Source organism: Echinops telfairi, unplaced genomic scaffold, assembly GCF_000313985.2.
Source record: "Echinops telfairi isolate 266 unplaced genomic scaffold, ASM31398v2 ScPeMD7_3;HRSCAF=10, whole genome shotgun sequence".
Lineage (NCBI taxonomy): Eukaryota > Metazoa > Chordata > Mammalia > Afrosoricida > Tenrecidae > Echinops > Echinops telfairi.
Window position 1 is genome coordinate 58,370,553 of NW_022103899.1, and position 26,840 is coordinate 58,397,392.

Below are 26,840 nucleotides of genomic sequence, written 5' to 3' on the forward strand. Positions count from 1 at the left end.
TTACTTTCATTCCCTCCCAAAACCTCACTAAAACAACAGCAAAGAGATTTTTTTAAAGGCATAAACCCACAAGGACAAAGAGAATGGGAGAGGAGACAACAGCAACAAAACTTTGGAAGCAGGGAAGCAGATGGATGAGTGGTAACTGACTGAGCAGCCCTGAGAAAGCTAGATCCTGAGCCAGCAGTGAGGAAAGCCAAGAAACAGCTCAACTCACACAGCAGAACCCTAAGAGAAATCCACAGCTTGACAGCAGCAGGCACCTCTGAAAGGTTAGGGAGGGGCAGATGAAGATGAAGCTAACAAACATATCGAATAAAAGTGTCTTTAACAAGATTGCTTTTGTCCTAACTCAGCAGAAGACCAGAAATTTCCTCTCTGTACACCAAAGTAGTTGGTCAAGTAAGCTTGGGTGGAAGTTTGCAAACTAAATGTGAAGATTCCCAGCTTGCTTTTCTCAATCAGCCCCAGGATTCTGGAGGCCAGACCTATCCTCTTGAGACAGAAGATGGGAAATTTTCTCAGAGGAGTCTGGGTAGTGAAGAATAAAGACTTGAATAACCTCAAGAATTTCCCAACCAGCAGTTCAGATGTAATTCCCCGCAGTGAAACTACGGGAGAAAGAAAATCAACACTTATATACTCAGAGAAATTTTTAAGTGCAGTAGAAGGAAGAGGGAGTGGGAAAGAGTGTGTGTCATCAGTATAGATGCTTTAAAAAAGAAACATTGCGAGAACAAAAAAGAACTCTCAGAAATTAAAACCGTGGTCAAAAGAATGAAGAAAATTTAATATTCTGATTAGAAGATAAAGTTGAAGAATTGTCCCCATAAGAGATAAGGGAATTCCAGGACCAGCCTGCTAGGGGCAGCCCAGAATCGGGGAGCAATGGAAGCAAAAGAACAGACATGATCAACAAAATAATTCAAGAAAATACCCCAGTACTAGAGGATAGGGCTTTCCAGAAAGAGTCCGTTGCCGAGCCCAGGTGTCGAGACGCACCAGCATAAAATTTCAGAACACTGGCGACAAAGGGAGCTGATCCAGCAGCTCCTTAAAAGGAGGGAAAGGGATCGTGTACAACAGACCAAAAGTCAACATAAACTCAGACTCTCTATAGCAAGCCTGGAAGCCAGATACCATGAAGCAAAGCTTTCTAATTTCTTACAGACACTGATTTCTTGCTACAATTCCATACCCAGCTAAGCTATCCATCAGTACATGAGGGTGGAAAAGGACATCTTCAGATGGATGTGCAAGGTCCAAAAAAAATTACCTCTATACACCTTTCCTCAGGAAGCTACCAAAGTGAGGGAGAGAGAAAGTCAAGGAAGAGGGAGAGCATCCAGAAAACAAAGGAGCTGGCACCGGAGAGACGGGGAGCTTGCCATCTGCATCAGCAATGACTACAAGGGCAGGTCGTGAATGCTCCCACCTCCTCAGGCCTGTTGCAACTTCCCCGCTCTGCCTAGGCGTGTACAAAAGCAGCCACAAACAACTTGTCACACCTATTGTATTTGGTCTCCACCCTTCTAAAATAACTGATAACAAGTTCTTAGGAACAAAAAGGCAAACGCTATCTGATGTTTTTTTTTCCCCTTCAAGGAACTTTAGAGAGAGTTTGCCAGCACTCCTGTTCTGGGCTAGTGAGAGCAGGCATGGGGGAACAAATGAATGGAGACAAGATGCCAACAGTGGTTGTAGTTGGGTAGTGAGACTGTGAGTAATTTCTTCTCCATTTTTTTTGTATTTTCTAACCTCTTTTAAAATACTTATTACTTTTATATTTTTACACATGCTTATTTTTGTAAGTGTTCAACTAAGATGATGCCCACAGAAGAAAACTATCTGAGTCAACAGAAAAGAATTTTGAATCTAAATGATTCCTGCCAGGGTCAGACCCAAGCAATAAAGAGAGGCCTGGTCTAATGAGCTCCTAAAATATAAGGGTCACCAAAGAAGCATTGGGAAGGAGCAGACTCTGAAAACAGAGCTGGCCTTTAGGGTTTCTATTGGAGCAGGTCTGGTGACCAAGCCTCCTGGCAGGAGGAGCCTGGAGAACAGGTGTGAGGTAGGCACAGGGTCCAGGAAAGGATGTTAGGCTTCCAATACAAACCAAGCCAAGTGGGAAGTCCAAGAACTTCAATGAGAGACAGAGTCAGGCCAGACCCATTAACTATGCTCCTCGTTCTGTGACTGTCCAAGCACCAGGTCTCTACCCAGACTCAGAGACCAGCTGGGAGGTAGACCTGGTTAGTTTGTCCTGGGACATGGTGACATCTTACCCATAGTCAGGATGCATGAAGAGAGAGGTCAACATCCAGACGTGTAAGAGATGAGGCTTGTTCAAGACCTGAAAGCCTGGCTTAAGTGTGGTGAGGCAGGGCGTTTGGGGACAGAGTGTGAAGTCAGGTCAGGGAGGCAGCCAGAAAAGCAGGAGGGAAGGGTAGTAAGAGTCTGAACTGATGAACCAGGAGGATCTAAAGTCTGTGTAGCCAAAGCTTCAGCTGTTTGCTTGGGCCAAAAACTATGAGGTCTTCTTCTCACACCACTCATCCAGCACCCCACCCCACCCCACCCCACCCCATTCATCACCATCTTCTCGCTGCCTTCCCAGGGCATCCAGAATAGGCCCCCTTGTCCTCACTGCCCAGGCCCAAGCCACCACTGTCTCTCACCTGGCCTGACACTAGGTCCCCTCACTGTTCTTCCTGCCTCTACCCTGCCCTGCTTCATCTTGGCTCTCCCCAACAGTCAGAGGAGGGAGCCTTCTAGATCATAAGAGATATTATCCCTCTGCTTCTCCAACTCCAGTCTCATTCAGAAATAAAATCAAAAAGGCCTTTAAAATGGAAATTTCTTTCTGTTCTCCTCCCGCCACCCCACCCCCCTGCCCCCCATCTTCTCTGCTGAAAACGTATCCTTCTTGTCGGCCCTGGACTCCCTCCTCATCTCCGGGAGCATCTTTCTCCTTACATGTGTCCCTGAGCTCTCTGCTCATTGTCTGCTGTGCTGTGACGTCCTCTCCCAGCCCCCCTAAAGGCCACCTGACCTCATGAGCTTCTAGAGAGGCCCGATTCCTTGGGCCTCTGCCACCCACCATCAAGTTTCTGCCCATTGCTTGTCACGCTGTGAGAGTGTCCTGTCCCTCTCTGTCCAGCAGAGTCCATTCTGAGAATTGAGCATTAGAAAATAAGGATTGCACACAGGAGTCCAGGCTGTCTTGCTCCTCTACCCTTCTGCACCTCTCCTAGCCTGGCACCCCAGCCGCCCCGCGGGGGACGTGAACAGCCAGCTGGTTTGGTTTTGTTTTTTGTCTTAATAGTGGTGCTTCTTGGAATAATCTGGAAGGTGTCGTCTCAGGATTTTTTTTTTTTTAAGAAAAATCCAGTCTGCCATTATTACAGACTCTCGACTCAGAGTCAGGCTGTGTGCGCTGGATACGATGGGAATCGTTGCAACTGTCTCAGGCTGTCCCTTGCTGCTGCCATTTGAAGGGCATCGGTCCTTTAGAGGGAGGCAAGCAGAGAGCCCTCCAGGGTAGAAACCGTGCCACTTGGAAGCCTGGCAGGGAGCGCTGAAGACCCTCCAGAGGGCCCCTTTCAGGCAGCTTGGTGAGAAGGAAGCAAGGCTGTGTCCCCAAGCCCATGACAGGGCCATGCTACCTGCGTCTCCCTCCGCACTGAGCGCCTCGGCTGTTCCTGCCACCCAGGCCTGCGCTCAACTTTCCTCTTCCCCTCAATGGCAGGCTGGGGGTGGCATCGCCCACTGCCTGCCCTTCCTTCCCGCTGCCCGTCCCACTGCCCCTCCCTCCTGCATGTGCCACCCCCCCCTGGTCCTTGGTTCTCTGACATCGTCCCTCTGCTTCTGCACTGGCTTTCCCTCACCTACAGACACACCCCAGTCCTCCCTGCTGCAACCTCAGCTGCCCCCGCCTCGCCGTCCTTGGCACATGGCGGAGTGCGCAGACAGCAGCACTGTTTGACGTGCGAGTGGGGCGCCCACAGCTGATGGAAGCTTTGGTTGCACAGAAAGGCCCAGTGTGAGCCCCACCAAGCTGTTCACAGAACATGGACTGGGAAAAGCAGCCTTCCGTATTCCCAAGCCCCATGTTTTCCCACAGAAAGGTCCTTCCTGCAGCTCCTCAGTCACACCTGCTGAGAGCCGAGGGCACTGTCTTTCCCATCCTCTCGGACATCCACTAGTAGTTGACCTGCACTCCTGGTCAAGATTGAGTTCAAACTCGGGCCAGCCTGCCTGGGTTCACTGCCTGGCTGTGTGCCCCTGTCTTGCTCTGTCTTTGGGGAGTTACTCGACCTCCCTCTGCACCCAGGTTTCCTCCTGAGAAGGAGGTACGAAAATCACCTCAAGGGGTTGTTGTGAGAACAAAGCTTGGAGGTCGGAAAGTGGTCATCGTGGCTTGTGGGAAGTGCCAGGCGCTGGCCTTGCATCTTTCAAATGCTTCTCTTCTTGCTCCTTCTTAAGAAGCGACAGTGAAGACCAGGGCTTTGCTCTCTCACTCAGCCTGTCATCCCTGAACTGCAGTGGCCAGTGGTGCCGCTTGTACCGTCAGCCCAGGGTGCTCCCTGGCCCCAGCCCACGGCTCCGCCACTCTGCTCATGTCCCGTATGGCCTTCTTCCCAACACCTCCTGTGCAGGATGTCCCCACACCTTTCAGTGTCTGTTTTCTTATGTCATTGATACACCCAAAAAGATAGTGTTTTACAGCCTACTTTGGCAAGTCAAACCTGGGGTCTTAAAAGCTTACAGGCGGCCATTGAAGAGAACAACTGTTGGCCTCTTCTAATAAGGAAGAACAAGATATGAAGAAACACTAAGACTCGAGGGACCAGTTCATCCAGAGGAGGAGCAGACCACTTGGAATACTGCCACCACTAACCTGAGACCAGAACGTGAGGGTGCCCGGCGCCCACAGCTGACTCCACTGGTCAGGAGCATGGTCACAGGTCCTGGACAGAGTAGGAGCAAAATAAAGGAAGGAAACTCAAGATAATTAAAAAAAAAAACAAAAAAACAACCCCAGACTTACTGGTCTGACAAAGACGGCTGGATCTTCTGAGACTCTGGCCCTTAGACAATTTAAACCTAGACCAGAACACTTCCTCACCCCACCCCGTCACCTTTCAGCCAAAGAGGCGGCTCATCAAGTGAACAGCAGTGGCTGGGAAGAGCGTTCTCCCCACAGCAAACACAACATTTGCTCAAACCCGAGCTCAGACGGGGAAGGGGGAAGAAAGAAGGGCAATGAAAACCTGGGGAGGGGGCTGTGATATGGGGGGGTGGGAGTGTGCCAAAACAACAGGTTTGTAAAATGGATTGGCCTTGGGGCCAAATCACAATAAAATGATTGCACGGGCACACAGGTAACAAATGCTCATCACATAAATGGCTGGTTGGGGCTCCTAGAACCCACTGGTTTTCATGGGGCCTAAGGTCACTCCCCCCGCCCCCCTCCCAAGGTGTCATTTGACAGTGTCTCTCGTCTCTAAGGAAGAGGGCTCTTAAACTCCCAGCAATGCACAGTCAGCCTAAGATGCCAGTAGACCTGAGGCTTGAGAAGCCCTTTGGGGGCTTGTATGCATATCCCCCCACTGTAGAACAAGCTAGAGTTGATTTTCTCTTTAAGCCCCACACCTCCACCTACCACCTGCTGCCTGTGACCGCCCACATCAGATTTATTGCCATCCCCACAGCTTTGGCATTGATCTCTCTCTCCGCTAGTTTTGCACACATGCACACCCTCCCGAAACTAAGGAGAAGTCCCCACAGGCTGCTGCATACCAGGCCTGACTTGTGCTGGCCTTAGCTATGCCAAGAGTACTGAAGTACCCTCTGGGGTTCTCCACTGTCCAGACATTGAGTCCCATTCCTTCTCCCCACGCCCGGTATCTCAGGGACCTCCATCCACCAAGGCTCACAATGTTACCTTGCTAAAAACACCCTCAGGCTCCCAGTGCAGGCCGCCCGCACTCTTCAGGGGCCAGCCTTAATGCCACATGTTACACAACGCCTCCCTTCCCCTCGAGTTGTTGGGAATACACGCGGCCAAACATACACTGATGCAACCATGTCTACGCGTGTGATTCCCTACTGTCAACTGCGTTCTTCAGAGTGTAGAGCCGTTCTCACCCCTGCCCTTTCTGAACCCATCCTCCATGGCTACCAGCCGCTCACCGGCCCCTCAGCTGCCGGATCTAAGCTCTCAGGATGCTGTTGTCCATTGGACCCACGAGAGATTGTGCTCTTAGAAGAGTATAGCGCTCGAGGCAGATATGCTTTACTACTTGGTTCCCAGGGGTGTTTGGGGCTGAAGTTCAAAGATTATCTCAGGCAGTAGTTTCCAGGCTTCATCCACCCTCCATGGCTTCAGAGATTTGGGGGTCCATGATAATTTGAGATTCTGTTTTGCATTTTCTTTCTTTTGGTCAGAATTCTTCTATGGAATCTTTGATCAAAATGTTAGTCGTGGAAGACGGGCACCCTCTGGTTCTTCTGGCCTCCTGGCAAGGGTGGCAGTTGTACGTGGAGGTAATTAGCAGTGTCTCCCACAGCCTCCTCCAATGCCTGCCTCTCCTGCTTCCTCGGGGCTCTGGAGACCCATGTGTTGTACCTCAGGTGGGCGCTTGCAGACCTTTAAGACCTCAGACACTGCTCAAGGCACTGGAGGTAGGCACGGAGCACGATGTCGACCAGTTACCTGGGAGGTGCCATCATGACCGCAAACTTCCAAGCCAAATAACTAAGTCCCATGAAGACTTTGATTCTACAGAGCAGCTGCAACAGTTACTCTGTGGTTGTTCTCTCTCTCTCTCTTATACATGTGTGTGTATGTATATAGATGAGAAAGTTATGACAGATTAGATATATACTGTATACATAAAACCTGTCACAGAAGTATGCCAATTTGTCTTTTTACACGTGGGTGAATTAGCTCAGTACATGACGCAGAACTGTGTGTGGATGAAAGGTCCGAGGAACGGAGGACCAGGGATGCCGCCTCCTGACCTCCTCTCGGTCCATCTGTCCTTGCAGATACTGGACGAATGGTTTGGCCGGACTGTCATCTGCTCCTGCACGAAACTGAGCTACGAGCATGCGCAGAGCATGATCGAAAGCCCCACCCAGCCTGTCCCCAAGGAGATGCTGCCCCCCATCTCCCAAGAGCATACCAGCCAGGAAGTGCACCAGGCTGTCTTGAATCTCCACAGCATCGCAAAGGAGCTACGCAGACAGCGCTTTGTGGGCGGTGCGCTGCGCCTGGACCAGGTCAGTCACTGCCTTTCTCGGTGCAGCTAACAGTGTGGCATGGGCCTGGCCCCTGTGTGGTGACACATAGCCCATCCTTCCTCTGCTTTTCCCTGTCGCTGCACTGAAATGGGGTTCTCCAAGGCTGCCAGGTACAAACCCCCACCCACTTTCCAACGCCACAGCACCCTGGGCCTACAGTGAGCCAAGGCCAACAAAAGGAATGTCTGGGAGACTCTGGAGCCAAAATGCCATTGACCCTTCCCTGGTGAGGTGGCTCCTGGAATGGGTTTCCCCTCGGGTTGTACCTCAGGGCCCTGCGGATGCAGGTGGAACCAGGAAGTTAAGAAAGCAGCTTGGTCCTGAGGCTTTAAAAACAAAAGAAGCACTTCTTCTTTCCTATCGCTTGTCTCCAAACAGAATCATTTGTTTTCAGATTTCAGATGAGTACAGGCAAAACATCCTGGGTTCACTTCCAGACCGCTGCAATTAAGCAAGTTACGTGAATCTGTTTGTTTCCTGGGACAAGGAAATGATGATGACACTATACTGTCATCTATTAAGTGTGCAAACAAAATTTTTTGAATGTTTCGAGAATAACCAAAATGTGATGCAGAGCAAGGGCAGAGCACACGCCGTTGGCAACATGGTGCCCACATGGACGTGCTCAGCACAGGGTTGGCACAAGCCGTCAATTTTTCCAGGAGGAAGAGGCCTCTTTCTGTGAAGCACAATAAAGTGAGGTCCAAGCGGGCTTCCAAAAGTTCATGGAAAACTGGAATGAAAAGGCAATAGAATTTCTCCGTGACCTTTTGGAAGCCCCTTAGATGCCTTCTTTAGAAGGGGCAGAGGGCTCAGGCAGCTGGAGGACATTGGCTCCTGAAGAAACAGGGTCCTAGGAGGGTAGCTGACAGCCTTGCCAGGCAGCTGTCACGTGACTTCGATCGAAATCCCTTGGCCGAGGTGGTGATTTTAGGATCGATGGATTTTCTCCTCATTGTTTGTCAGTAGAATACAGGCTGGAGCCTGTGCCTGTGTCGTGGGGTGATTGTCTCTTTTATGTCTTACCCAAATCCCAAGAGCCGCCTCAGCTTCCTGGGTTTCACAGATGGGGGGTGGGGTGGGGGCAGGATCCCTGTCTGTGAGGCAGAGGAGGTGGGAAGCAGGACGGCAGGGTGCTTCTCGGACAGTGGGCAAAGCCCAGGCTTCAGGCTCTCTCCCGAACATTTCCCCGCGTGCTCCCTGCAGAGACCAACGTTCACAAATGCTGCACTGCAAGCACACGGCTAGTTTCTTCCCCAGGTTCAGGGTCCTTAGCAGCCCCAGGGCAGGTAGGTGTTCTGAGAAGCCCTGTCCTCATACACCTCCCTCCCTTCCTGCACGTGGTAGAGCTCGTGCTAAGGAGGTCAGCAAGGCCTGGGAGTACCCAGCAGCTCCTCCTACCTTCATGATAATCTGGGTTCGGGGGAAGTACCCCTCCATTCATCCTCACCAGCAGCCTCCTGGTTGTCAGGATGGTGCTCAGCTCACTCGACTTCTCTCCGGCATCTGGCCATTGAAGCTCCCCTCGTGTTGTGTGCCTCTCTCCCTGTCTCTGGCCAGCCCTTTAGGGCCAGTACTCCCCAGGTCTCTGCCACCCTCACCGTGCTGCCCACACCGCCTCCCTGAGCAGATCCTTGTGACCCTAACTACTAACTGGCTGCTGATGGCGCCCAACTCTGTTGTCTCCAGTGTGACCACCCCTTTCTGGCTCATCGAGCCTCCCCCGCCACCTTCTGCATGCTTCTTATGTGGCCCAGGGCCAGGCCAGCCAGGGCTCAGCCTTGTCTTTAAAGCCTGGAAGTGACGACACAGGTGAGTAATTTATGTTCTAGGGATAACACAAAGCTGGTCCCTGTGAAATGGAGGTTCAGTGAGTCTAAACATCTGTCTTTCCCAAATTACAGGCCCTCCATCCTCTCTAACCTCAGCTCTTCTCTGTACACTAAGGTGACCAGACATCCCACTTTTGGGGGGACAGTCCCGATTTTTAACAATTTTTCCCATGTCCTGCGGCGTTTTTTAAAAGTCCCGATTTTTGGAAAGAATGCACGACAAGCTAGGGTATACGGTTTTCGGCTGCCATGTGGCTATTTTGCCACAATATGAGTTTTATCAGTGGTGTCCCTCTTTTGTCCCACTTTACCAATGTTAAAATCCGGTCACCTTACCGTACACTCCTGCCCATCTTTGGGTTCCATGATTCACTGTAATGTCTCACAGGACGCTTGCATCGTACTGACAATTAAGTACTTTATTGGAAGAGTAACCGGGTACAATTCAGGACAAAGAGAGACTCAGAAGTAGCAGGAACAGCGCAGGAGTAATTCTTGATCAGAACACCAGCTTCTCTCCCTCTGTCCCCGGGCCCTGCTGGGTCCTTCTCAGGCAAATGTTACAGCTCCGGGGGTCAGCAAGCACCTGGCAGCTACCTGGAACTGGTCATGTTCCTGCCAGCTTGCACCATCACCTTGTCACTCTTGCCACCTCCCCTGTAACTGCGCTCTCTCTGGCCCTGGGTCTAGTTGGCTCTCAGCACTGGTGCCCCAGGTCACAAAGCACTCTGAGCTCCCAGCTCTTCTTTCTCGATGGAAGTGAGATACCCCCTCTCCATGTGTGGGATTGGCTCCCTTTAAACCTAGCTCTATAGCAAAATTGGCCAGTCCGCACATTAGGATTCTGTAGGACCTATTTGCATGGCCCCACTGAATCAGCGTGAGGAATTCAGGCCAGGAAGGGATTGAGGGCCATATTAAGAGTTCGCTGCCCTGCTTTTTGACATGCCACTTTGCCCTGAGAGTGCCAGGGGGCTTCAAAGGTTCATAGACATTTTTTTAAATCTTTTAATTTCATTTGTCTATGAATTTTTGGAAGCCTTCTCATACTTATGCCCAGAGCCAATCACACTTATCCCCCAGCCTGCCTGTACCAGCTGCGTTGCAATACCATTTTAGTTGATATTAGGTGGACTAATGAAACCAGAGCTTAAAAAGGAAAGCTGTCATTTTCTGTGAAAACAAAGCTAAAAATCTGCTGTGTCAAAGTGTGGTGAAGAAACCAGCTGGTGTCTGGCTATCAGAAAGTATAGCATCTGGGGTCTAAAGGGCTTGTTTTCAGACAGGAAGCCATCTAAATGAGGTGTCAACTGAGTCCACATGGAAGAAGCACCTCACCAGCCTGTGTGACCCGAATCTGAAGGAAGGAATGGGATCGGAGCTCCACCTGTGAACATCTGGGTTGCGGAAGGCTGTGGGTGACATGAATTAAGTCTCCAGGAATCCCCTCTGGCCTTAGCTGAGGAATGTGGACAGCCTCGCTGTCCTACGGAGAGCATGGTCCCGTCAATGACAGCAGGTGGAGTTAGTTTAAAGTGTGAAACCTCCCATTTGATCTCCCTTTGGACCCACTTTAGGGTTGTTTCGCTTTCTCTTTGAGTGAGGTTTTCCTGTGGTTAGCCTCGTCGTCGTCGTTGTTGGGTGTTTTGGTTCGTTTGCATTGTATGGTTTTGCATGATGGTGTTGGTTTGGCATGATTTTCTGTATATTAAATCCAAGACAGACTGATCTACAGAGACAGTAACTGACTCGTAATTGCCGAGGGGCCGGCAGGGGAGGGTACAGGGAATGGGGAGCTAGCAGCAATGAGCATGAGAAGAAACAGTTCTCAAATGGACTGCACTGATGATTGCGCAGTCCTACTTAATGTGATCGCGTGATTAAATTGTCTGAGATGTGAAGGATATGCCAATAAAACTATTTTAAATATCTGGTGTAGGAAACTAGCCTGTGCAGAGTTTCTGAGGCTGTGGATCTTTATAGAAACAGACAGCCTCATCTTTCTCCCAAGGAGTGGCTGGTGGGCTTGAAACACCAACCTCTCCTGGGCTAGCAGCCCAGTGTTTGCGCCATTGCGCCACCAGAGAGCCCTGCTGTAGGGTCAGGCAGCTGTAGAGAGAAGACCAGGAAGCTCAAGATGAATTCTGTGCTTAGGTTGCTTTACAGATTCTTCTAAAGATGCAAAAACGATGAACTAGACACAATGAAGTATTTAAAGAACACAAACTCTCTGCCATCAAGGCAATTCTGACTCATAGCCACCCTGTCAGACACGGTAGAACTTCCCCAGTGGGTTTCCAAAGCTGTTACTCTTGACTGGACTAGAAAATTCTATCTTTCTCCTTGGAAGTGGCTGGTGATTTCAAACTGCTGACCTTGTGCCAAGCAGCCCAATCCATAACCACTCCTCCACCAGAGCTCCTCGTCAAGAGAGAGGTGTAGAAAATGTCAGGAATGACCTCCAACTGCTGACCGTCTTGCTCTGTCAGCATGTCTTAGAATCAGAACTCTACTCTTGAAAATGATGTTAGGCAGCATTACATCGGCCCTCTCTGTCTTTAATCTAGCAAGCCAAAGTTCCAGAAGTTTCAGTGATCTGCTTACATACAGGAAACCCAGATAGCTCTTTGTAAAAGTACCTCCATTTACCCCATGCTGACTTAAAAGGGCAAAGTTTTCTTGGGGGGCCTGGGGGTGGTCTTTAAAAGTCCTAATTAGGTTCCAGTTAATTAAGGCTTGAGAATAATGAATCTGCCTCCTTGGAGCCGGTTTCATCAGTTCGCACTCTGGAGGGAGGAGGGGAAGCCCGCTGGGGCGATTGTGCAGGAGTCACTGCCCGGCCCCATGTGGAAATCACCACGTTGGTGCTCAGACTTCTGCGCGTACCCTCCCTTCAGGCAAGTTCGTCTGCACTGGGTCTTTCTGGGTTGTGTTCTGATGGGAGTTGCTGTCGGGTGCTCTGTCTGCCCCCAGTGCTCTGTGTCCCTGGCTGTGTGCCGGCGAGTCGCTCTCCCCCACCCCCCCCTACACACACACACAGCAGCCTCATGCAAGCAGCAGGAAACCTGCGCTGCCGCGCTGGCCTCGCCATTGTTGCCTTGTTTGAGCCCATTGTGGCAGCCACTCTGTCACTCTGTCTCCTTGAGGGCCTTCCTCCTTGTCACGTTCCCTCCACTTCACCAGTGGAGCCCTGGTGGTGTAGTGGTTACATGTTGGGCTGTGATGTGCATGGTTGGCAGTTCAAAACCACCAGCAGCTCCAAGGGAGAAAGACTGGACTTTCTGGGAAACAGTCAGTCTCAGAGCCCACAGAAGTTGCTGTGAATCAGCATTGACTCAATGGCAGGGAGAGCTACTTTACCAAGCACGACGTCCTTCTCTACAGCCTGAGCTCTCCTGACGACATAGCCAGTGTGTAAGACCTCCGGAGTCTCACCATCCTGGCCTCTGAAGAGCACTCCTGGCCATGCCGCGTCCAAGACAGACTTGTCCGTCCCTTTAGCGGTCCGTGGTACTTCCCTGTTCTCTGCAGCACCACAGCCCAAATGCATGGGCTCTTCCTCCGTCTTCTTTATTCAGCGTCCACCTTCACGTGCACATGAGGCCACTGAAACACCATGGTTTGGGTCACCAGGGGCACCTTAGTCCTCGAAGTAACAGCCTTGTGCACAGATTGACCTAATGCCACTGGTCTTTCCATGTCTGCCCCCAGCTCCCATGAGCATGGATTGTGGATCCAAACAAAACAAAACCCTTGACAACTTCCACCTTTTCTCCATTGATCATGAGGTGACCTCTTGGTCCAGTGGTGAGGATTCTGGTTTTCTTACCTTGGATTGTAATCCATCCAAACTTGATCTTCAACCAGTGCTTCTAGTCCTCACTTTGAGCAAGCAAGGGTGTGCTGTCTTCACACTGCAGATTGTTGCTAGGCGCTCCTCCAGTCCCACGGTCAGACTGTGGTGGCACTCCTGAAACAAACAGGGCAAAGGACTCTGTCTCAGTAGAGTCCAGTCACCTCACAGACTCCCGGGTTCAGTCTGCTCAGCCATCCAGCCATCTAAGGAATCAGATCCCTTCAGGATCATGAAGGGAGGACGTGGGTGTGTGCCTGTTTGCTGAATCAAGGAATAGAGGCTCTAATTATGTTTTGCTGACCAGTGGGACATATAGCACCCACTTTCCACCTCTTGGGTTTAGTGGGAAACCCTTAGCCCACTTTCAGTGCATGCTGCCCTCTGGTGGGGACTTACATAACAGCATGAACATGAAGGAGGCCTCATCCAAACAACCCCCCTCCACCCTCACCCCCACCCCCGGCACCAAAAACTTTGCTGGACAAATGTGCCCCACAAGAAAATCATTTTCCTTCTGTCCCAGTACTGAAACCACTTGGTCTCAACAAAAAATGCAAGCAGAAAAGAAGGGCTGTGCCACCTGGTTAGTGGGCATCTGGGCAGTCTTGTCAGCTCTCAGGTAGCCTCCGTGGGAGTGTTGCTGAGCGCCTCCCACCAACTCTGACTGAGAGCCACCATGTGACAGAGTGAAACTGCTCCTCTGGGCTTCCTAGGACGCAGTCCTGATGAGGGAGAACGGTGACGGTCCAGTAGTCAGCTCGTGCGACCACTGGCTCAAACTCACCAGCCACACCTCAGGAGAAAGATGAGGTAGTCTGTTTCTGGAACAGTTAGGGCCTTGGAACCCCATGGGTCCATGTCGCTCTGTCCTGGAGGAGGACCACCATCGGCGGCAATGGGTTTGGTTTGCGTTTCAGCGACCTTTGCAGCAACAGATCACCAGCTCTGCTTCCGGTGACTGAGAACCACCAACCTTCCTGCCGCATCTCCCTCCCCACCCAGAGCGCTCGCTCAATGGCGTGCTCGCTGGCTGCTCTGTCACGCTGCCCTGTAGCACGCACACCGGTGCCAGGTGGTGCCACCCCCACAGTGTAACAGCACACGCCCTGCCGCTTCTGCGTCCACTGCTCCCTCTTTCCCAACCCTCCTGCATTTGGTCCGCAGGTACATGCTGCCCTTTGTGCCTCAGCGAGTTGATGATTCCGAAGGAGCCCACACCACCCTGGTGCTATACAAGCCAAACTCACTGCCGTGGGATGATTCCGACGCAGCACTCCCATAGGGTAGAGTAGAGCTTGCCCTGTGGGCTTCCGAGACTAAGTCTTTGTGGGAGGAGAAAGCAGCATCTTTCTCCCTCAGGGTGGCCTGTGGTTTCGAACTTGATGATCTTCCGGTTAACGGTCCAACAGGTAACCCACTCCACTACCAGGTCTCCATGTTGCCCTTGGAGACCTGCCAATGTTGGGCAGAAAGTTGAGTCACGGGAGGGAGTTCAGTTCCAGGTCTGCAGGATGAGGGGCGCCGCCATCTCTGTCCAACCAGCCAGCCTGGTCTTTTATTATGATTTTGCTTTCTGCTCCCCCTCTATCCCAGTGTGACCCTTTTACAAGCACTTGCAGTGGTAGCTAGTTTTCTGAGTCTGGGGAAGCGGAGGTGTGTGTGGCCCTTGGCCCACTGGGTTAGCTTTTCGCCTGGGTTTTCACCGATGGTCTTGGCGCTAAGCAAAGAGAGCCCAGTCATTGCAGCTGGCGTGGCCGCGTGTACACTTTCAGGACTCCAGTCACTGCTCAGCGGAGTGTCCTATGTTAGGCCCATTGACCTTGGCGTCCCCTGAGACTATGGTCCTGAATGCCCGCTCCGGAAACTCATTTGCTGAAGGTGGCTGGTTTCAGCCAACCTTGCTGCAGTGTTTCCCTGCTGCTGGACCTGACTCACGGGTGTGTTTGCATGAATTGTCATTTTCCGGCACAGGTGAACACATAGGTAGGACTATCCTGTTGATGGGAGCTGGCATGTCTGGTGCCTGTGCTTCCACTCGGAGATGGTGCTTCTGGCAAGAGCGAGGTTACCTGTGGTCTTCAGCTCCAGAACCCTCCCAAGTCTTCCTTTGCCTCCATCATTGGTATAGTTCATCGACTTTTCAAGTGTCCCAAAATAGTATTCCTCTTTTGAAGAATTTTCTTGCAATGTCCTTCTTTTCCCAACCACTTAAAACATTGAAAACCCCTTCATGACTCATGGGCAGCTTCGGCCCGTGGATCAGAGCGTGCCGACCCCACATCCCGCAGTTCAGCCCCATTACCCAGCCAGCACCTAGCTGCTCCTCTTGACTGCACCGGAGAATCTGGGCTGGGTCAAGAGCAGTTGAGCAGAGTTTGCTTGCTCTCTCGGGTGGTTTCATGCAATTACGGTAAGTAAATGACTCCTGATTGGTGCCACGCTTGGCAGGTCCATTTGGAGGCTGCGAGGAAAAGAATGAATCCGTTTAGCACTACTTCCCTCACCCCATTTACAGGCCAGTGGCTTTAATTAGCCCAGCGCAGACAGAGTGGTGGTTCTAACTCCCCACCTCTGTGAGCTTGCTGCCTCTGCCTGGGCCTCCAGCCCGTCCATCATTTCTCAGGACCCGCCCAGAGCGATGCTGGTCCTGCCGTTTTGTAGAGTGCCAACAGGGAGATCCACCCGTGGAAAAGAGGTCCAAGGAAGCTCCCCGCCCCACCCCAGGCTGTGCCAAATACAGCCATGGGTTTGGGGAAACCATGGGTTGGAAATGTCTAATTAAGAATGTTTCTGGTCCGTCTCTGCAGTACAGTTGCTTTCAAGAAACGAGCATTCTAGTTCTCCCATGTGTATTTTTTGTACAGTTAGATCGCTTGCTTGGCTACTAACCCAAAACTAGAAGTTTGAGGTCACCCAGATGCTCCTCAGAAGAATGGCCCAGTGGTCTACTTTTGAAACCCTGAGAAGCACAGTTCTGTTCTGATCCACATTCATGGCATGGTCCTTAAGTTAAAAATGATGGGGAGAGATGGTTGGAAGCAGGCGCCTCTTGCTGAATTGAGACCAGGGAGCAGCCCTACCCCCAACCACACTGCACTCTCTACTTCCTCCTCCTCAGGAGCTTCCAGGGAACCCCATTTGTATAGAAACGGTGCTGAGAACTAGCTGTTGAATATTCACATCTTAAAGAACCACTAGTTTTTGTTGTTGTTCCTACCGCCAGTGGATAATACCTTTCGGGCAGTGTTTAGATTGGCCTGACATGAATAAGTATAAGAAAACCCAGCTGAATTAAGGCTAAAGTGGACAGAGTCGCCTTATATAATCTCTCCCACGATTAAGAGTTGCTATGCATCTCTTTGGGGTAGTGTCACACATACCCCCAAACTGCTAGAAGCTCAGAGCTCCCACTTGTTGACAGCACCTTGCTTCTGCCATGGAGATGCTTCTGGAAGCATTGAGGCCCACAGAATAGACTTCCCTGGACGTCATCATCCTCATGTTGGAGCGTTCACCATTGGTACGCACCATCTCGTGTAGACAGTAAGACCCTAGGCGTGAATCTGTGCACCCTCGGGCCAGCGATGGTACTCGGGACCAGGCCAGCTCGGTGGCCTCTGTGGAGGAGAGTGGGGCCAGGTACTGCTTCAGAGACTCAAAACTGCAGTCCTGTGTTCGGCAAGACACGGCACAGAGGTTCCCAGTTGAGGCGTGGCAGAATCCTTCCTTTGGGGGAGAGAGAGCTGGGTCTGTTGGTTGCATTTCCATCTCTTGGGGAACAAGAGAAAACCACATCTCTGCAGGCCATGTAAGTTTGTTCTCGTCTTGCCTGGATCCACATTCAGTGTTTGTGGAAGTTGCAGTTGAGAAATCAACGACATATTGTACAGGGCACGTCTGTTGCGCAAGACCTCTTTAAAGTGTCGCTCTGAGGACTGCAGTGTGCCTGACTCCAGTACCGGTATTTTCAAGCGCCTCATAGGCAGGTGAAAGCTGGCCCATACAGGAGGAGGACTAAAGAAGAATGGGGGCATTTGAATGACAGCATTGGCAAAGAATATTGGAGCAGAACAAGCAAATCTGCCGTGGAGGAAACGCAGCCAGAGTGCTCTGAAGAAGTCAGGTGAGACTTGGTCTCACGTACTGGAGATGTACTGTCAGGGGGAGCAGCGTCTGGAAGGGGGTGTCATGCTCAGCAGAGTCAGGGTCGCCGCAAAGGAAGGCGGCCCCGTACCAGACCACTGGCACACAGGCAGGGAGCAGAGCAGCCCACATCAGTTGTGACACTTGGAGTCTCTAGGAGGTGGCGCCGACCCAGAGTCCCCTCACCCAAGAGGACCCTAAGCGAGGCAGCGGCTTAGGTGTTGGGTGCCAACCGCAAGGTCAGTGGCGCAAACCCACTGGCTGCTATGAGGGAGAAAGAGGAGGCTCTCTGCCCCCTTCAGGATGTGTACCGTCGTGGAAACCACTGTAGTGTCACTGTGAACTGGAATCACCTCAGTGGCAGCGGGTATGTTTGGGTTTTAAGGCACAATCAACAACAAACTAAACACTTCGCCTGCTTCTGTTTAAACTGCGCCTGTCAAGTTGATCCCAACGCACAACGACCTTGTACGAGGAGGACCACTGCCCCTTAGGGTTTCCAAGGCCAGCATCCTTGAGGAAGCAGCCTGCCACATCTCTCCCCGACACAGAGGCTGGTACGTTCCAACCACTGACTGGGTAGCAATTGAGCTCTTAACCGCCAAGCCACCTGGGCTCCTTTAATTGTGTAAGTCATCCTAATCCCAGCCACTTGTGGGCACTGATCACTATTTGTCACTTTGGGGCATTCATGTAAAAACTAATCTGTATCATTAAGCATCAGAAGAGTTTGCTGAGCAGCTGGTTATTACAGCCCTGGACTTTTCCTGGACTTACTCTTCTTCTGGGCGTGTGACATAGCCACTCAGGCCACTTACTTGTGATTTCCAAAAATTAGAAGAAACAAGGCGTATTATTCCAGAAGTTGTTAAAGCACAGACTCAGACATGATCTCCCACCCTTCACTGGGCAGGTGTTTCTTGAGTTCCTGTGGGGTTGCGAACACTGCTCGTGGTTCCATGCAGGCATCTCAGGCAGCGGGGGACTTCGGGGGTTCCTTACCGGTAACGACAGCGTCTTGTTCCGCTTGGTGTCTTCACCCCGCACCCTGCTTGTCTTTAAGCAGACATTTCGAGTCCTCTCAGTGATGCTGCATACACCTCTTTAACATGCTAAAGGGCAAGGGTGTCCCCTCACCTTGCTGGGGTGCCTGCGAAAGCTAGACAGGTGAGTGAGGAAGACACGGCGCAGGAAGAGTACTGAGGGACCAGGGCTGCCAACCAGAAAAGCAAACCTGTCTGCCTAGGAAAAAGCATAGCCGAACTGTTCCTTAGACGGGAGGGTGGCAAGACTTTGTCTCATCTACTTTGGACATGTTGTCAGCTGGGGCCTGGTCCTTGGAGAAGCACATCTGTCCTGCTTGGCAAAACCACAGGGTCAGTGAAAAAGAGGAAGATCTTCAAATGGCTGCAACTGTGGGCGCAAACAGAGACCAGTGGTGAGGATTTGAGGCTGGTGCAGGCCCAGCCAGTGCTTTGTTCTCTTGTACAAAGGCCATGCAAATCAGGATTGACTCGATGGCATCTAACAGTCGTGGCGAGAGCGGTTGGCATTCATCTGTAGACTGAAGGCTGGTACGTTGGACCCACTCAGATTTGCTGCCCAAGAAAAGGCCTGGCAGTTGGCTGCCGTAGAGAGCAGAACCGGCTCGCAGCCCTAGCGCTGTTTTGCTAGAAACCTCCAAGCCCTGAGCACCCGAAGCACAGGAGGAGGAAGATGAGACAGAGGTCCAGGTAAACCAGGAGGTGCCCCCACAGAGGCTGAGCTGTAGGAATCCCGAGCGCCAGTGGCTGAGACACCTGTACAGGTTGTTGACTGCAGGCCGCGGCCTAGGCATCCTTTGGCTCTTGAACTTCCATCACTGCTGGACCGCCAGGAACACCTGAGAAGCCCACCTTGCCCAAACCTAAGCAGTCTGAATTTGAGCCTTTGACGAGCTCTGTTCTGAGCCGTGGCTCAGTCTGACAGGCACAGGAAGCCCTCTCTTCTGCCGGCTTAGCCGAAGAACCAAAAGAGCAGAGGCGAGGAAATGGCAGCTCTGTCCTCCCCGTCGCCGCCCCCTCTGCACCGCTCTTTTCTCAGGGTGCTGCCAGGGGCTGGTGGGTCAGGGACTGCAGCCCAAAAGGAAAGGTGTGCTTGTGTGAGGGCATTCTCACATGTGGTGATGAATCAGAGCTCCCCTCGTTTCTAATAAAATTAAGGGTTAGGGGAAAAAAAATTAAGGGTTGGATGTTGATGACCTGCCAGAAGATTCAGGGTTTAGAACAAGGTGTATAATGAGACCTTCTCAAGGTGGAGCTGCCTGGACAGGTGTGAGGAGCTGGAAACATCAGCACCTTAGGGACTGGCAGCAGCTCTGAGACTCGCCAGACCCTTCTGTATTTGTCTCTGGACCCCCGGGACCCCTGGGGGAGCCTGGAAGCAGGGCCTCTCCACAGGACGGCCCTAGGAAGGAGCCCCTTGAGTTTGTCAGCTGCGTTGCTCGCCAGCATGGAAAAGTGGGGATCTCATGAAAGCAGGCCCAGGGGAATGAGCTGGAAGCAGCTGCTGGCCCCGCCCCCAGGCTGGGGCTGGAGAGGCTGGGGCTCTTGCTTCCAGAGGCCGTTCTTCCAGAAGACTGAGACCCTCTGCCGCAGTCGCCGGGCTTGCTGAGAACGGCCAACCCCCATCACGGCTGGAGCAGGGTGGGTGCCCAGGTGACTCTTAGACGGAAGGCCGGAGCCTCTTCGGGGGAGGGGGAGGACAAAGGGCTCGCCCGCTGACAAGGTGATGCAGGAGAAAGTTCGAGAAGCAACTGGCTGCCAGCCCATCCCTGCTCTCAGAGACGCAGGCATCTCAGAGCCCTGCCTCTGGATTCATTGTGCTCTAACTCACCCACCCTCACCCCAGCCTTTGCCTTCCCAGGACACGCTGCCCATCCCCACCCCCATGTCATACCCCACGTCACTCGATGGTGAGCCAAACAACCACGTAAGAGACATGGAATTCTCTGACGTTCATAGAACCTGGGCTGGGGAACGCGAGCCGTCACAGCTGACCATCGATTTCAGCCATGACTGCCTCTTGGGGCACACCCAGCTAGCCTCCACTGCTGAAGCCAGAGAGCTCTGCCCTTCCCACACTCGGCCGCTAGGCCAGGTTCCCAAAAGGTTTGGGGGTCAAGATGTGGGCTCGTGGCTCAGACATTCTCTGAGCATGCCAGCTCCCAGCTAGGCCGCCATTGTGTCACCAAACAAGGGGACACCTCATTCCCAGCCTGGGTCCACCTGAGTTCTGTGGCGACTCCCTGTGGTCTCTTCTTTGTTCACCTGGTGTCCCTCAGCATTGCCTATGCGGACGGACTGGCCTGCCACCTCAGCTTCACGCGGCCACCTGGCTCTGCAGGCCCTCGGGCATCCAGCCTGCTTCCCACTCATCCACACCTCCCTCCCTCCCTCCCACCCCTGTGCATAGCCAGCACCTCTCTGCACCCCACACCTCCCTGCAAGCTCCCTCCCGCCTGGCCGCCTCAGGGTGGCCAGCGCCCATTTCATCTTCTGTCCTGGCTCCTGCCCTCCCAGCTGGTGCCCTGAGTTAGAAGCTGGCTGCCCTCGCTCACCCACCAGCGTCATGTGGGGTGAGGCCCAAGAGGGGTACGCCATGCGTCATTGGATGCCCCACACCTGTGATTGAGAGCTGATGGCACCCATCTAGGCATCTCAGGCTCATGGTGCCAACGGGCACTGCCCACAGCCTGGGACCTGAACGCGCCTGCCCTGTCGCTCCTCAGGGGGCCCCAGGTTCTTAGAGTCTCACACAGTGCACAGCTTGTTTGCTTTTGTAACGTGTGTTAAAACACAGGAAAATAAGCTTTTAAAACTACTGTTCCTTTTCATTAAACATCACACACACTTTTTTAAAGTATCTCTTGGGGACACGCTATCAAGAACCCAGCTACTCACCAGGAAAGTTGGTGGTGCAAGCCCTCCCAGACGCCACGAGGGGGAAAGGCCTGGCAATCCCCCCTCCCCCCACCCCAGATGTACTCCACACTCCCCGCCATCGAGTCGAAGCTGACACACCGCGACGACCCTACAGGACAGGGTAGAACTGCCCCTGTCAGTTTCCAAGACTGTTGCTCTCTACCAGAGTAGACATAACCCATCTGTCCCAAGGAATGACTGGTGGTTTTGAACTGCTGACCTTGTGGTTTACGGCCCAGGGCATAAACACTGCCACCAGGGCTTGAGTATCCCAAAGCCTGGCCCTTTTTAGAGGTTTTGACACAAACTGTCAGAGAATCTCCCGGCAGGGGCAAGTACTTGAAGTGTCCACAGCTAGGCAACAAGAGCAGGTTGTCACTGCTTCTCCCCAAGCTGTGAGTTTGAGGGTTTGGTTCCATCTCTGATGCAAGGATAGGTGGTTCTGCCGTATATGAGCTTGACCAGTGTGCCCTGACCAGGCAGAGGACAGCTGGGTTCTTCCTAGTTGGGAAGGAACTTGACAAAGTTCATGGAGAAATGGGAATCAGAGATAAAGAAATCATTCCACTTACTTTCAGAACCCCCTCCTGTGAATAAGGCCACTGTAAGCACCTGCCTGTGAGACCCGTGTGACAGCCAGCCTTCTCGGCAGCACCTGCCTAAGATGGGGCTGCTGGGCACTGTGGCCAACACAGACAGACGGACGATAGACAGCTCCCGGGTTAGGAAGTCCAGTTTAGGTAGCTCCCACCTACCCTTTCCTGCCGTGTAAATTTGCCCTCAGTTGGAAAGGATTGCACCCACCCCACCCCCACTCTGCTCACAATCAAGCCTTGTTCACAATAGCCTTCACTCGGGTGCGTGCAGTTGTTAAAGTGTTGGAAGGGTTGATTGCCAGATTGTTCTTACAAGAACCATAATTCCAATTTACCTACACCTTCTTTCTTTATTTCTTTAATCATTTTGTTGGGGGCTCATACAGCTTTTATCACAATCTATCTATACATCCATTGTGTCAAGCACATTTGTAAATATGTTGCCATCATTTTCAAAACATTTTGGTATCAGCTCATTTCCCCCCTCCCCCACCCTCCTCTTATGAACCCTTGATAATTTATAATTTATTTTTCATGTCTTAAACCAACTGCGATCTCCCTTCACCCACTTTTCTGTTGTCCATCCCCCAGGGAGGGGGTTATATGTAGATCATTGTGTTTGGCTCTCCGTTTCTCCACCCACCTTCCCCCTACTCTCCTGGTATCGCTGCCACTCTCCTTATTGGTCCTGGGGTTCATCTGTCCTGGATTCACCACATTTTTAAAGTAACAGGAACTGATTGCCTCCAAAACCTGGGGACCGCCTGGCCTTAACTTCGTAGAAAAATGCAGGGCTGAACCATTTTGCCCTCCCACCAGCAGTGGCTCAAGCGAGAAGCAGTCCTTGGCCGGGGAGGTCAGCTGTGTCTGCGGCATAAGCCATCCCCTGGTGCAGTGGTGCCTGTTGCTGAGTCGAGCTCCGCTTCCCTAGTCATTTGGACCCTGACCATGTTTGGTGGGGGGTGCTGCGTGGAGACCCCTGGCTGAGGTGTCTCTTCTTTCTGAGTTTTGAGAGCTCTATAGATGTTTTGGAGACAAATCTGCTGTGCTTTGTAAATATTTCCTCCTCCTCTTTGGCTTGTCTGTTCACTCTCTTTGGCGTGAATTTTTATGGTCTTTCGAAGATCAACAGTTCAGTTGATCAACTCTCCTTTGGCGCATTTCGCTGTTGAATCTAAGGAATCCTTGCTGAACCCAGGTCGCCAAGATTCTTTCCTGGAAGTTGTCTGGTTTCCGGCTTCCTGGGTACGTTCTCCCTTCCTTCTTAAGCCTCTCATTTCTTAGACCCAGAAATTTCTGTTGAAAATTAATTCTATAACCGAGACACAACACCCAAGCTGATTTGGAACGAAGTCTGTCCCAGGAAGCTTCGCCAGGCACAGTGCCCTTGGAGGGGCCACACGCAGAGGAGGGGTCTGGATCCGAAGTCACCCCGGGAGCACCGTTTGCCCCAAAACCAGGCCTCTCTAGCTCAGGATGGCATAGCAGTGGTGCAGCATGGGGAAAGCCTTCTGACAGATTGCCGCACACTGCACAGAGCCGGCATGGCAAACAGTGCCAGACCCGGGATTCTGCCGATTACTCGCAAATACCCGTGCATGCTGGTGACTCATGCAGCCCTGCTTTAATCTCATAACCAAGAGGCTTTGAGAAATTACAGTCAACAAGGCAGTTTGCTCATTATGCCGGCCACAGGGAGCTGGTGGGAAAGGAGCTGGGTGTGGGGAGGCTGAGGCCTGCCTGCTTCCCGTGGAGGACGGGAGCTCCTGTGCGATAGAAACTGGTGAAGCGCCTGCAGCAGCCACGCTAAGTCAAGGGCTGCCATCTTCCGTCCACAGGAAAGTGCACATGGCCGAAGGGGCCAGAAACGAGTGCTGGCTGTGGGCCCCGGGTCAGTGGCTGCAGGGCAGAGTGGACACAGTCCCCACTAGATCCTCCCTCGAAGCCCTGCTGAGTGCAGGAGCCTATGAGGAGGTCCTGCGTGTCAGTGTGTTCCGGGCTGCGGGAAGGGTGCGCAGTGGCTGGGAACTGCCGCGGGGACGTCTCTGGCCCTGGAGGGGCTGTGTGCTCCGAAGTGACATGGTGCCTTCCTGCCCTTAGAGCCTTCCACAGGATGAAGCAGGCTGGGCCCATCCTCCTGGAGCGAGCCTTGCATTACGTGACACTTCAAGGAGGCCGTGCAGCAGCTAGGGCGGCCACCCAGGTGCAGCCCACTGGGCCCTAACTTGAGGACACAGAGCTGACCCGCAGGACAGAGGGCGAGATGCTGGGGAGATAGGATTGGAAAAGAGGGGAATACTAGGACCACCCCTGGTGTTTGATGTGGACAGCGGGGAGATAAGCCCCCTCCTCAGCCCCAGAAGGGAGAGCAGGTTGAGGACCCTCTGAACTCGTACTTGAGGGCCATCCTTTGAAGGACACTCACCTTGAAGTCCCAGGGTCCCAAGTGCTTTCCAGAATCCAGGGAGCAGGACTAGAGAAGCAATGCCACGTGTTGTTCTGTCCGAGGGGTTGGGGGGAGCACACAGGGGCAACGCTCTGTACCCCAAAAGCCTGGGTCCCCCAACCAAGAGCCAAGGAGGCCAAAGGAGGCTAAGCAGCAGCTCGGCAGGGGCCTGGCGGCAAGCAGCCCCCCTCAGCTCCTGGCAGGCCGCCCTCCCTCCTCACCTCCCTCAGCTCCTCCATCCCCCTGCTCGGTAGTGTCAAAGAGGGAATTCACGCCAGCCCCTTTGAAATCTGGATGTCAGTGATAGATGAGGCCGCTTTCTGTGACTTCAAAGGGGGAAGTGGAGTGCAGGCCCGGGAGTTGAAAAGTCCAAGGGAACAGGAGACACAGGGTGACCCTGCCATCATGAGGAGCGCCCCCAGGCCCACCCCTGCTGGTGCCATGCAAAGGCCCAGACAATGCCACTTTCAATAAATCCTGCAGGCGCCTCAATGCCCGCTTTTTCCCACTCTCGGTGCCTTGGGCATCCTGCGTGAGCGGCAGCCTCGAGGGTGCCGGGTTCCCAGCTCATAGCCGCATCGTGCAGTCTGCGCACGTGCGACTTCAGGGAGGCTTCCTCGCTTTCCTTAGTAGTCACAATCAAGGTGACCTCTCGGCCAGCGTGGGTCTTTGTCCCCCTGCGCACCCCCGCCTTGAGTGATGAGGACCATTGAGAGGTAGCCAGGCGGCTCCTAATCCCATCACACAGCTGACCCAGCCCCTCCTGGGGACCCTCCCCCAGCACCCCAGCTCGCTGTCCACTTCTCCCACTGCCAGCCCGGACCGTGGATCTGGCCTGGGAGGCCGCCTGTTCCCAGCCGCCCCCCTCTCCGAGCACCACTGCGCCCGCGCCAGCTGGAAGCACCCTCTAAACATCCGTCCTGGGGAGTGAGGGAAGAAGAGCCGGGTCATTTGAGGGCTTCCTTAATCGTCTGTGACCGCTGTCCAGAAACGGCTCCCTTGGCGCATCAGTAAGAACAACACACAGCCGGGATTTACTGCGCACGCGCCGGCTGCCAGGGGCTCCCCATCTCACCTCGTTTAATCCCGACGCCCTAGACCCATTCTTACCGTGGAGGAAACTGAGGCCAGGCCCAGGAACTGTGCAGAGACCCAGACCAGGGTGCAACCATCTCGGCCAAGGGGGCTGGTGGGTCTCCTGCTTTTGCAGAGGGCCCTCTGCCACGGGCGCCAGGCCTGGCTTGAAAATGCTGCATGCTTCTGATGAGACACCTAACTATCCACCACTTCTCCGCTGTCTCCTCCCTGCTACTGTGGTCTCTGCCTTACCTCTTTAATCTTGTCACACCTGTGTTTGTTCCCTTGTATCATTAAGAGCATTGGTGCATGGAAGACAAGAGAGATAGCCCTTCAGAAACAGTAACAGAAGTAATGATTCCCTGAGGCTGTGGGAGGGGGAGAGGAAAGGGGGACTGATAGTAACGATGACTGTATAACCCATTCAGGGGAATGAATAACAGAATTGCAGGTGAATGGATACATTGGATGGTGTAAGATACAGCAAATAATAATGATATATAATAATAAGGGTTCCTGGGGGGCGGGGTGGGGGGGAGATAAAGGAGAGCTGATATCAGAGTTCAAGAAGAAAGAAAATGTTCTAAAACTAAAGATGATAGCAATTGTAAAATTAACTGAAATATGGATTGTTATAATACCTATGAGAGCTCCCAATTAAATAACTAAAAATAAGAAGAATGCCAAGTTAAGGGACATTCTCAAATTGCAGGTCCATAGATACAGAGAACAGACTAGTGGTACCCAGGAGCTAGGGATGACGTGCGCGGCAGGGGCTGGCCTGCGTCTCGATAGGGGGCACTTGCATATCGTGCTTGCAGTGACGGTGACACGGGATAAAGTGACACGGAATGATCTCTGGCGTGCATTGTACTGAGGCCATTGTCCTGGGTTTGGGTTGTACTGGTGTCGGGCAAGATGCTACCCCTGGTGGAAGCAGGGAGAAGGGTGCCCCTCTGGTGACACTGCAGCTCTCCTGGGACCTGTACCGGAGCCCCGGTGATGCAGTGGGTTAAGTAGGTTAAGCGTTGAACTGCTAACCAAAAGGCTGATGTTCAAACTTCACAGCTACTCCTCGGAAGAAAGGTGTGGCAGTCTGCTCCCTAAGGCTTTACCACCTCAGACAACCTTCAGAACAGTTCTGCTCGGTACGAAATCAACTCCCCGTGAGTGGTGGAATACCTCTTGAAGTGGTCCAGCAAGCTGGTGAAGCACTAGGACCACACCACTCACTCGTCTATGCCAGGAAATTTGGAAGATGGCTGCTCAGCCAACTGACTGATAGGGATTCATATTTGTATCCATTCCAAAGAAAAGAGGCCAACAGCATGCTCCGATTAGAGGGCAGTGTCATTGATATCGCATGCAAGGGAGGTTTTGCTGATGGCCATCCAACAGCAGTTGCAGCAGCACATTGACAGGGAGCTACCAGAGGTTTAGGCTGGATTCAGAAGAGAACGTGGGGTTTAGTAATAAGGTAGCAGGTAGACATTGGGTCTCTCCTCAAGTACTCCCTCAGTGCAAGAACACTTTGTCCTATTAACCTGTCATTCCATGATGCTCACCTTCCCAACACAATCGCTGAAGACAAAGCAGGTACATAAGCAAATGTGGTGAAGA

At 52.6% G+C, this 26,840-nt stretch overlaps 1 protein-coding gene across 1 annotated transcript in view; it reads left to right on the plus strand.

Moving 5' to 3' along the window:
- Positions 1-26,840, plus strand: part of DIS3L2 (DIS3 like 3'-5' exoribonuclease 2) — a gene marked incomplete at its 3' end in the record, with an annotated part of 319,919 nt that overhangs the window by 254,198 nt on the left and 38,881 nt on the right. Inside the window, exon 13 of the mRNA XM_045294312.1 lies at positions 7,054-7,287. Coding sequence (XP_045150247.1) covers positions 7,054-7,287 — 234 coding nt within the window. The remainder of the gene's footprint in view (positions 1-7,053; positions 7,288-26,840) is intronic.